This window comes from Daktulosphaira vitifoliae, unplaced genomic scaffold (assembly GCF_025091365.1).
Source record: "Daktulosphaira vitifoliae isolate Bord-2020 unplaced genomic scaffold, ASM2509136v1 Scaffold_1, whole genome shotgun sequence".
NCBI classification, from domain to species: Eukaryota; Metazoa; Arthropoda; class Insecta; order Hemiptera; family Phylloxeridae; genus Daktulosphaira; species Daktulosphaira vitifoliae.
The window spans coordinates 56,618,447-56,630,099 of NW_026099572.1; the positions used below are offsets into that span (position 1 = coordinate 56,618,447).

At 43.2% G+C, this 11,653-nt stretch overlaps 1 protein-coding gene across 2 annotated transcripts in view; it reads left to right on the forward strand.

The window, feature by feature from the left end:
- Positions 1-11,653, forward strand: part of LOC126895450 (uncharacterized) — an 82,592-nt gene that overhangs the window by 56,198 nt on the left and 14,741 nt on the right. The window contains exons 1-2 of one of the 2 annotated variants that reach the window (XM_050667308.1): positions 10,922-10,979; positions 11,045-11,099. In XM_050667308.1, coding sequence (XP_050523265.1) covers positions 10,974-10,979; positions 11,045-11,099 — 61 coding nt within the window. In that variant the 5' untranslated portion in view covers positions 10,922-10,973. Of the gene's footprint in view, positions 1-10,921; positions 10,980-11,044; positions 11,100-11,653 lie in introns of those variants that run through there. The other variant, XM_050667309.1, reaches the window with a different exon arrangement.

The window sequence follows — 11,653 nt, forward strand, 5'->3', positions numbered from 1 at the left end:
AATTTGAAACTTTAAATGTTTATATCTAATAAACAAATTAAGTTTTATTAAAAATTCAAATTCCATTTACTATTAAATTAAAAACTCAAACATTTTATTAAATTCAAAATATGTGTTATTATTTAAAAAAACGAAGTTGACACCCTTACCAGGCATAAGGGATGAAATTAAAAAGTATTACATAGTTAATAATTCAAGAATGATGTGTAACTAAAGATAATTGAAAAAAAAATGTGTTAATTTATTATTATTCTGTAAGTAATTGAGTGGGTTATGATAAAAAAATCAACCTGTATATTAGATGACAAACACAAAAAAACAACATTAGTTTTGCTAATGAACAAAAATTATAACAAAATCATTCTAATTAATATAAAAAATATTTATGTTTGATTATAAGATTACGTAGTAATATATTTTAATTCAAAGAGTACGTAACAAGCAGCACGTATTATGTACACTACATCAATATAAATAATTTTTAAATAATTAAAACTATTAATTAAGATCTGCATGTTTCATAGAAATGATTTGCTATGATAAAAATGTAAAAAATTGTAATTTTTAGCTTTTTTCATAAATTTACTGTTAAAAATTTACTCGTAATTAATCGAGGAGTGTTCAGAAAGTAATGGGAATTTTCGTTTTTGGAAAAAAATATTTATTTATTCATTTACATTAATATTTTCGCCTTCAAAAAAGTTCCTATTATATATTATGCATTGACACGGCCACGGCGTTGTCACACGTTGACACCCCGCGGTCGTGTCAGCTCCTTCTCAGCCACCACTTCACTGTAACCGGACCGTCACACACACGCGTTATCGTCGTGGTATAAAGTCCAACAAATGCCTAGCGTCGGATACCCCGCCGCAATAATACGTCCAGTTAGTTATCTCTTGACACCACGACAGCAAGTTATCATCGTGATACCGATACATGATCGTCTTCCCGAATACCGAAAAGTTTGAATCGTTACTTCGGCACCTCATAATTTGCATTTTATTGTTAATTTCAATCAATTTAGTCTAAGTATTTTGTGCGTATTCTGTTTGTTTCCTGTGTTATTTAAAATCAATAAACGGCTCGACGCCACTCTCTTATTTCAACATCAACTAGTGTCAACTGGCTCCCCGGCTCAGAAATCAAAGCCGGATTAACTTTTAATAAGGTAAGAAAATACTGCTGACATTTTATATTAATTACATAAATTTTGAATTTTATTTAAAAGAGACAGCGAAATTTTCCTCACCTTCCCGTACTACGGATATTTTTAACTTCTATTTCACTGGTGACAGCAGTGAAATTCCCACCCGGTCGTATAAATACTATCTACCTCGCGAGTAGTAGATTTCCACCTTCGGTGTATTTTTAAAACACGGTAAAAGTGGATTTCTGGCGATTTCGTATTTATACATACACGCGCACTGACGACCTTGAGTCGCACAACGCCGCGAACACAAGTGTTTCGATAAATCCGCTAGGCAGGTAGGGTGATCATACACGTTATCATACCACAGCGATCGTTACATTTAATAACCGGGTCCCATAAAATCGTTTGTATTATTATTTCCGATCTCCACAATCATTTCACGACTGCTATCGTATTAATCTCATTTTCCATTTACATTTGCTATAGCACACCACTATCAACAAAATATTGCAGTATTGTTACAATCACAATAATAATAATAATAATAATACAAACGGCCGTCATTGTCGACGTTCATACGCGAACACACGGCGCGTATTCTCGCGATCGGCGATATCGTATTTCTAAATAACAAAAACAAATAAGCGCGTGCGTTTCTTTTATTTATTTTTGTTTATTTTCGATAAATACGTAAGGAACGTTCACTATGACCGGTAAAACTCTCGCTCAAATGAACCGTCGGGAATTATTGCGCGAATGCGCTTATAGGCAGTTAAACGGCCCCACGACAAAAAGCGATATGCTGGCAGTCTTGGAGAATAGTTTACGCAGTGAGGGGCTAGACCCATCGAACGCGATTCTGCCCGAACGCCCGCCGCTTCATTACGAGACGCTCGCGACGGAACGCGAGTCTCAGGTAGACGAAGTCCCCGCGTTATGCCGGACCGTCGACCCAACCACATACGCGGACCGACCTGTTAACCTGNGACCGACCGGTTAACCTAGCGCGAGAGGATCCCGAAGAGGAATCTCTACACGAGTTCTCTCTGGCAACCGGCCGTCCTAACGGTAGTGTGAACGCAGCGTATACCGATGACTTATATACGGTGCGTTCAATAACTCACGCAACGGAGGAGATATGCGCAGTAAGACAAAGTTTACGCGATATATCTCTTAATACACGTATGGATGCGCGCATGTCTGAAGTGGAGAGAGCACTGTCTCGCATTACGCAAGAAATACGATCTCTCTCTCAAGCGATTGTAAGCCGCGATACACACAACGAGACTATACGTAATCCGTTCGCCACCGCACAGATGACGCGAGAAACGACGGAAACCAACCGTTCTACTTACGCGCGTCTGTCCGAACCGAGCCGCGTAACTTTTGGGCCCAGCAACACGACTCAAAATGACGCGGCCCTACAGCAGCGCCTGACTGAAATCGAGGAGCGCGAAGCGCTTAATCTACAGCGATTAGCCAGTCAGACTCTGCGCACGTCACCGTCGCTTCTTCGAGCGAACACGCACGACGCGGCTTTCAATTTAGACGCGCGGCAACTTCACACGGGGCACTTCGAGCCGAACACATTCGCGCCACCGACACGCGATTTGTCCCCTTCATCATCGACCCGTTCGCACACGCACATGGCGATCGGGCCACTTAATTATTCGCCTATTGTACGACCCCCTTCCCCCGAGTTTACGGGAAAATATGAGGAGGACCCACGCGAGTTTCTAGAACAGGTAGAAAACCTATTGGCCCAAGCAGGCATAGATCGCGATTTATGGGTAAAAACGGGCGTACAATTTTTAAAGGGCATGGCATTAACTTGGTGGGAAACCATCAAGTTAAACAACATGTCCTGGCGACAATTTGCGAGGGAATTTCTCACGACGTTCGATAACAACAGCATACAAGCTGAATTAGAAAACGAACTCATGACGACGCAACAGGGGCCACATCAGCGCATGACTGAATTTATCATAAATAAACAACGTCTAGCGATGCGCGCTCGCCCCAGTTGCTCTGAGCAGCACATTGTAGATCGGGTAGTCAGTCTGTTACGTAACGAATATTACGGTAACGTAAGAATGCGATGTCCGCGTACCTTAGATGACTTACGCGTAATCGCGAACGATCTAGACCGACCGATACGTACGGGCAGACTTATTAATAACGCTAATCCGTACGTGGCTGCCATATCACCCTCGCAGCAACCGCAAAGAACGCGACCGCGGCCAAACGCACCGCCCGATCCGCGTCCCCCCCGACCCTGTCGCTTTTGCGGAGCCGATCACTGGCAAAGCGAATGTCCTAACAGACCGACAGTGCCGGGAAACGGACAACAGCCACGGAGAAACTAGTCCATTCTCCGGGCTCACAAACGCAATTCCGCTCAAAACATCATCGCACTAATCAGCGCGCCGACCAAACCGCCCGTTCAGTCAACTCGGGTAGCAAAAACGGATGCGCTTTCTGCGAACAAAATGATTCTATTTTGAATAATCTTATGCACACTTCTATCACACCACCTTCACCAACACCCCTACAGCCCCACTGTCATTATAGTGGGCACGCTGTAGCACCACACCTCACCACCATCACACCCCTCATCCACAATGAGGACCATAAGATTATTCGAAATACTTGTCACGCGTTCGTAGACTTAATGGGTAACGACTATAGCGCGAGTCGGGCCAACGATATGTTGACCACCGTGGGGGAGGGGAATACGGCAGGAACGGCCTACCCGCTTATGGCAATTAATACTGCCGGCGAACAAACCGTTTCAACGCCCCCCGTTCGAACCGCTAACCACTTGAGTACTGCCGCACAAACACGCCCGCGTAAAATTACTACTCCCGCTGTGGAGTTGGAATTTGACAACGGTTTTGTGACGGCCTTACTTGACTCTCAAGCGCAAAAATCGTATACCACTCGAGCAACAGCTCACAAATTCGGAATTGTGCACAACGGACAAACACCTCCAGTTAGATTAGCTGACGGCCACACATCACACACGGCCGGCACAGCCACTTTTATAACAAAAATTGCGGATCTACAAGTAAAGTTTACGGCTGTTATCTTAGAGAATCTGTACTGTGACGTACTCCTGGGACACGACTTTCTAACAGAACAGGAAGTCTCCTGGGACTACGCTGCATGTACAATTCACTTGGGCGCGACGCGACGCACTACAGCTTGTTGGAAAGCGAGTACTCAGCACACGCTACCCGACGTAGATCTCTCAACACTAGATATAGCAGGCGACCCACATACACACGCATTATTAACGCGCACGATAAAAAATTATTCTGCAGTTTTTAACGACACGGTAGGTCGCACAAAGCTTATCGAACACAACATCATTCTAAAAGACCCGACGCCTATCGCGCAAAAACCATATCCGTACCCGCTACACAAACAACAAGCGATAGACGAAATGGTAAGCGACATGGAATCACAAGGGCTCATAGAACCCAGCACTTCTCCTTGGTCAGCACCAGTCGTGCTGGCCAAGAAAAAAGACGGCTCATATCGCTTATGTGTCGACTATAGGCGACTTAACGATGTGACCGTATCAGACGCGTATCCCATGCCTAATCTAAACGAAATGATTAGAAGCATGAGGGGGGCGAAAGTTTTCACGTCACTCGATTTAAAATCGGGTTACTGGCAATGCTCTTTACAGCAAAACGTACGCGAATACACCGCGTTCAGAACGAAAAAGGGCTTATTTCAGTTTCGTGTACTTCCGTTCGGACTTAAGAATGCACCCATGACCTTCGTACGCTTAATGAACGAAGTACTTAGGGGGTACATCGACGACTTCGTTCAAGTCTATCTGGACGATATTTTAATTTTTTCGGACAGTGTCGAAACACATCTAGACCACCTTAGCAAGGTTCTAGAACGCCTAATGCGTCATGGCCTAACATGCCACACTAAAAAGTGTAAGATCGGGTATTCTGAAATTTCTTTTTTGGGACACCGGGTGCATGGGTTAGGCATAGACAAAGAGCCGGAAAAATTACAGTCTATACGCGATATTCCAGTCCCACGCAATGTAAGGGATATACGAAAATTTTTAGGGGTATGCAACTGGTATAGTCAGTTTGTCGACAACTATGCGGACAGCATCGATCCCCTCACCCACCTGTTAAAGAAAGGGGAGAAATGGTCGTGGTCTCAACCACAACAACACGCTTTCGAGCACATTAAATCGGCAATATGCGACTCACCACGCCTTTCCTCCCCCGACTACACAAAGATCTTTTGCCTACAAACCGACGCTAGTGAACTAGGCGTAGGGGCGGTATTATTTCAACACGGACAAAAACCGGGGGAAAAGGATATCGTCGCTTACGCGAGTAAAAAGCTGTCGGATACGCAAAAACGTTATGCCGCTGTCGAGCGCGAATGTCTAGCGATCATATGGGCAACCGATAAATTTAGGTCATACTTAGAGTACGCCCCTTTCGAGTTATATACAGATAATTCAGCGCTAACTTATCTGCACAAAGCGAAGGGAACAAACAGTAAGTTGACCCGCTGGGCGCTACACCTGGGTAACCTAAATTTCACCACGACACACGTACCGGGTAAACACAACGAAGCACCCGACATGTTGTCACGTCACCCAACGGACGGACCCCCTGTTGACGAAGACGCCCTAGACGACAATTTGTTAGGCGCGCCAATGTCTAGTCCGCCCACAACCACCGCCACTCTCGATAATATCTATTCCATTACCGAGGCAAACGACGCGATCTGCGACCGACCGTTCACGGGGGGGGAAGTACGAGAGTGGCAAAACAACGACCAGTTTCTCTCTTCGGTCATAAAAAATTTAAACGCGCAACTTACGATAGCGAACGAAAAACCGGCCGCGGAAAATAAGGACGAATTTTTTTTGTTGGACGGAATCTTACGTATTCGTATAGGCGCTGACACACCGGTAGTCGTCCCCACCGACAAAGTACAACATATAATTTGGCGGTACCACGACGACCCCCTATCATGTCACCCCGGATGGAGAGAAACGCACCGAGCGGTCAAACAACGGTTCTACTGTAAAGGGTTAAGAAACGCCGTGCGCATGTACGTAAAATCGTGTCACATTTGCGCGTGCACTAAGCCCTTAAACAGGCGCCCCGAAGACCCGATGGTCAAGCGCCAACCCAGACAGCCGTGGGAAGTAATCAGTATCGACCTGATGGGACCGTACCCTAGAACACCAAGGGGCAAGACGAACCTATTAGTAGTAACTGACTGCTTCAGCAGGTGGACCGAAGCGTACCCCATAGGCGCACCTACAACGAAAACGATTGTAGACGCGCTAGAAAGGGAGTTCTTTTCACGCTACGGTTACGCGCGAGTAATTTTAAGCGACAACGGCCGTGCGCTCGTGTCCAAAGAAATGATCGACGCGATAAATCGGTGGGGGGCAGAGGCCTGGACTACACCGATATACCACCCACGGGCTAACCCAGTAGAACGAAAGAACCAAGAGTTAAAAAAAGGACTTCGCGCTTTATTAACAGAGTCGAGTCATACATCTTGGGATACAAAATTACCACCTTTGTTGTTCGCTCTACGCAATAGGCGCAACAAGAGTACCGGGNATAGGCGCAACGAGACTACCGGATACGCACCGTCCGTACTCGTATTAGGTAGAGAAGGTAAGAAACCGGGTGATTGGCTACTACAGCGAGTACAACCGGTAGCACCTGCTACTATCAATAACGACCGGTTAGAACGCGAACGACAAATCACTAGCACAAAAATAACACCGCCGACCGTTCATATCAAAACAAAATACGCGGTCGGCGACGTTGTGTACTATAAAGCGCATCACTTATCAAACGCAAATAGACAATTTTGTGCGGGTTTTGCACCGAAGTGGTGGGGCCCTGTGAGATTAGCCGAACGCCTCGGTAAAGGCGTGTTCTTAACGGACCAGTCCCCACCAAGGAAAATTCATGTCTCATGTATGAAAAAACAAAGTTAGTAGTTTTTTTTTTGTTATTTTTCAGCATGAGCAACAACAACCTAGCCACACCCTTATCCGTCGAGGAGGTCCAACGGTTGGTTGGCCAATTGGCGGGCCGGGTGGGCCTCCCGACGGACCCCCTCCCGCGCGTACTGCGCTCGGCAGAGGATGCTTCGCGCGCCCCCCTGCCCGAGGTACTAAGGAACCCTGTGGCTCGAGCCCATTTTGAACGGGTTGTGCGGGCGGGTCGCGAGGAGGTGAGGCGCGAAATACAAAACGCGCTAAACTCCCTCCCCCGCGCCTCCCCGTCCGCCAAGGGAGTCCAAGCGCCCCTTCCCCCAAAACCTCGTCGGGTGATAAATGTGGTGGCCCAACACTTTCCCCGCCCGGGGGAGACGTCCACAAGCAATATGCGGGTGGCTCCCTCCCCTCGGCCTCTACTGTCTTTCCGCGCTACGCGGCCAGACAGCGCCCCACCGACGTCACGCCGCCCGAAGCATCCATACGCCAGGGGCAGTGGAAGGTCCGCAGCGACGTCTACCTCTACGACTAGTAAAACTCCTCGGTACTACTCTCCGTCCGAGCGGGAACGCCGGACGAAGAAGTACAGGGAGTATATGCTTCGACGTTGGGGGGTCGTCGTCGATGAGGACCTTACACCGCCCATAACCCCGACCGCAACACTGCGGACAACAACAACAGCACCACCAACAACATCAACAACACCGACAACATCAGCAGCAACCCCAGCAGTGACAACAGCTATTGTCAGCCGGCCGTCGGGCATGTATGTGGACGGGGTGCTGGCGGCGTCAGCACCAGCAACGACACCAGCACAGGAGGAGCAGCCGGAGACGCCGATGGAGCTAGAGGACGACGGCCTGGTTCGGGAGATGGACCTGTTCCTCTCCTGCCCCACCTCCCCAGCACAGCCGGAGCCCCCGGCCGAGTAAGAGCTCCCTCCCACCACAAGCGCGTTACGCGCGGGGTCTATACCCCTAACCCCCTCCCTGTTGCGCGCACTCCGCGGGGCATTACCACCCACTCAATCAAACATACAACGTAAGTATTGCGGCTTGTTATTGCGCTATGCGCACTCTAATATATTCGACCAAACACGGAACGCCATATGCGCTATTTCATTTGATTTTTAGAGTACAGCGGTGGCTTGGTGGGGGGTATTTGACACGGCCACGGCGTTGTCACACGTTGACACCCCGCGGTCGTGTCAGCTCCTTCTCAGCCACCACTTCACTGTAACCGGACCGTCACACACACGCGTTATCGTCGTGGTATAAAGTCCAACAAATGCCTAGCGTCGGATACCCCGCCGCAATAATACGTCCAGTTAGTTATCTCTTGACACCACGACAGCAAGTTATCATCGTGATACCGATACATGATCGTCTTCCCGAATACCGAAAAGTTTGAATCGTTACTTCGGCACCTCATAATTTGCATTTTATTGTTAGTTTCAATCAATTTAGTCTAAGTATTTTGTGCGTATTCTGTTTGTTTCCTGTGTTATTTAAAATCAATAAACGGATCGACGCCACTCTCTTATTTCAACATCAACTAGTGTCAGCATTTGTACCAACACTTCTTTCAATCATCGAAACAGTTCTCAAACTTGATCTTTGGGATAGCCTTTAGCTCATTTAGCGATCAGCTTTTAATGTCATCTATGCTTGTAAAACGACGGTGCTTTAAGGTCCTCCTTATTTGTGGTAATAAAAAAAGTCACACAGAGCCATGTCTGGCGAATACGGAGCCTGAGTATCATTATACTATTGTTTTTCGCCAAAAATTCACGAACAAGCAATGAAGTGTGAGCAGGTTCATTATCGTGGTACAAAACCCATGAATTATTTGGCACAAATCCGGGCGTTTTTTTTTTTTATTGCTTCATGCAAGTGGCGTTGAACTTGTAGGTAGTACTCTTTATTGACCGTTTGACCTCGTGGCAAGAATACATGTATTTCTATGTTATTAAAAAAGAAGAACACCTTTACGTTTGATTGTACTTGTCGAGCTTTTCTCGGTCTTGGCGATCCAGAATGACTTCACTGGGACGATTGAGCCTTACTTTCAACGTCATATCCATAAACCCACGTTTCGTCACCTGCTATATCAAGTTTCAGTAATAATGTATTGTCATTGACTTGAAAAAATTTCATGACATGAGACAATCAATATTCCAACATCATCAGCCACTTTTCTGTGATTCGGTGATCGCTCATTAACATTTCTTTCATTTTTTCCACGTTTTCATTGGCTGTTGATGTGCTAGGTCATCCGGAGATTTCGTCATCTACAACGTTTTTACGGACATCTTGGAAACGCTTGTACCACTCGTAAACCCCTGTTTTACTCATGGCAGACTCACCATAGACGTTTGTTAAAATTTCACAAACTTTGTCATACTTTATTTAATTTTTTACGCAAAATTTGATAAAAATCCTTTGATTCATTATTTTTAACAAATGAAAATCATAAAAACACGTTTAACCTTAGTGACTGCCACTGACAAAGTTAAAATGTAGTCCAGCTGAAAAACTTTATTATACATCAGGGACATATGTATCAACATGATGAAAATTTTTTTTTCTCTCCAAACCCGCGTAATTTAAGGCTCTCTTAACCATTAATACTCCGGAACGGGTGGATCGTCCGTCGCCGGAGGATGGCAATTCCATAAGCCGAAGTGATCTCTCGCTCAGCAAATGAAACCGACCGTATCGAGTTTCGAACCCGAAGCGTCAAACATTGCCGCGTTACTGACTCGGCCACACCGCCCCTCGCCACGCTTTTCCATTACTGGAAATAAAAACTAAAACCGGAACGCTAGCACTGTTTGGCGGTTGGATTGCACGTCATAACGTTCCTTTCAATTTTACAAATGACTGAGGCGGGCGATTGCAATTTCTAGTATTTAAAATTTTTTGCTTCACTATTAGGCATGAAAAGAATTTCGCACGACAGTGTACCACACTGTTGCAAATGAGTTGGTTGAGCGACTACATCGACCAATAAAAGCTGCTATTAAGGCACATAAGATGGAATGTTGAGTAAAAGTATTATTTTTAATATTTTTAGACTTTAAAGCAAGGGTCCAACATGATTTAGGCGTTTTGCTTGCAGAAATCGTCTGTGGTTTCACATTTACACTTCCAGGTCAACTTATACATAATACTACTGTAAAGTGGTTTTCTTAATAAGAATTCCAAAAATTATTAAAATTAAGTTTTGATTATAGCGGTCGTCAAAAAACAGTAGACAATTTTAAAGTTGTAAACAATACTATAGAAAGATCAGTAAAATTAATTGAAAAGTACAACTTTTTTTTATCTTCAAAAAAAATTATCAAAAACAATATCTTTTGTAAGTTATTGCAGATTAAAAAAAATACTTTTCTGAGCAAAGAAAACCACACTAATGTAATACTAATTCATGATAACATTTTCCATTTATGTTTTATAAATAGTGTGATTTTTTAAAAATGTTATCATTTAATAATGATTTTTTCATAAAAATGTACAAATTATAATATAGTTTGATTTAGTTTTATCTTGATATAATAGTATTTGTATTAATAATTTTATTTTTTTTAAACCAAGAAAATGTTCATGACAATCCCGATTTGGTTAGTGTATTTTACAGGAATATTAATAGTTTTACTAAAAATAAGAATTATTTTTATTTACTTAAAATATTCTTTTTAAATTGAAAAATAAAAAAAATATTGTGTTGGGAATTTTTTATATATATATATATAGACCAAAGTAACAAAAAGATAGTCATTAGTTATTGACACTTAATGTAAAAATGGATGTGAGTAATACATTTTACATATAGTGCTCGATTGAAATTTAAATTATTATTTTATTTTATTTTAGAATTGGCAATTGACATATTTTTTGTTAATAATTTCCAGTTTGATATTTATTGAAGGTAAATTATATTTTACATCATTTGTACCTCATAAGTTTATCAACACTTTTCAAGAAATAATGAAAATTGTTTTTATTTTTTATAATATAATAATGAAATGTTTTAAGATAAGAAATATTATCAGGGTCATATTTAGGAATTGAGCCGCTCGGAACAATCAATTCCTACCAACCATAATGATTTTTTATTTTACTCTTCGAAAAATCGGTCTCTATTATTTTGATTTATTTTATTCAGTAAAAAAAAGTTATTCAATTTATTCTAATTACTTTAAAATATTATTATTCAAATAAAAATTTTTACCATTATATCTACTCCGTCGTCATTTAAAATACTTAAATTGAAAATAGTTGCAAACAGTGAATTTCAATGTTATTTCAATGACTTTTATTTGTGCATATTTACTGATTTTTCTTAAAATCCCATTAAAAAAAGAAATATTGACAATAGCATCTTTTCTCTGAACCTAAATATACATATAAAAAACGGTAGCACAGTGGGGTCGAGGCACAGTATAGACGTGGCATAGATGAGATAAGTATAGATGATATCTG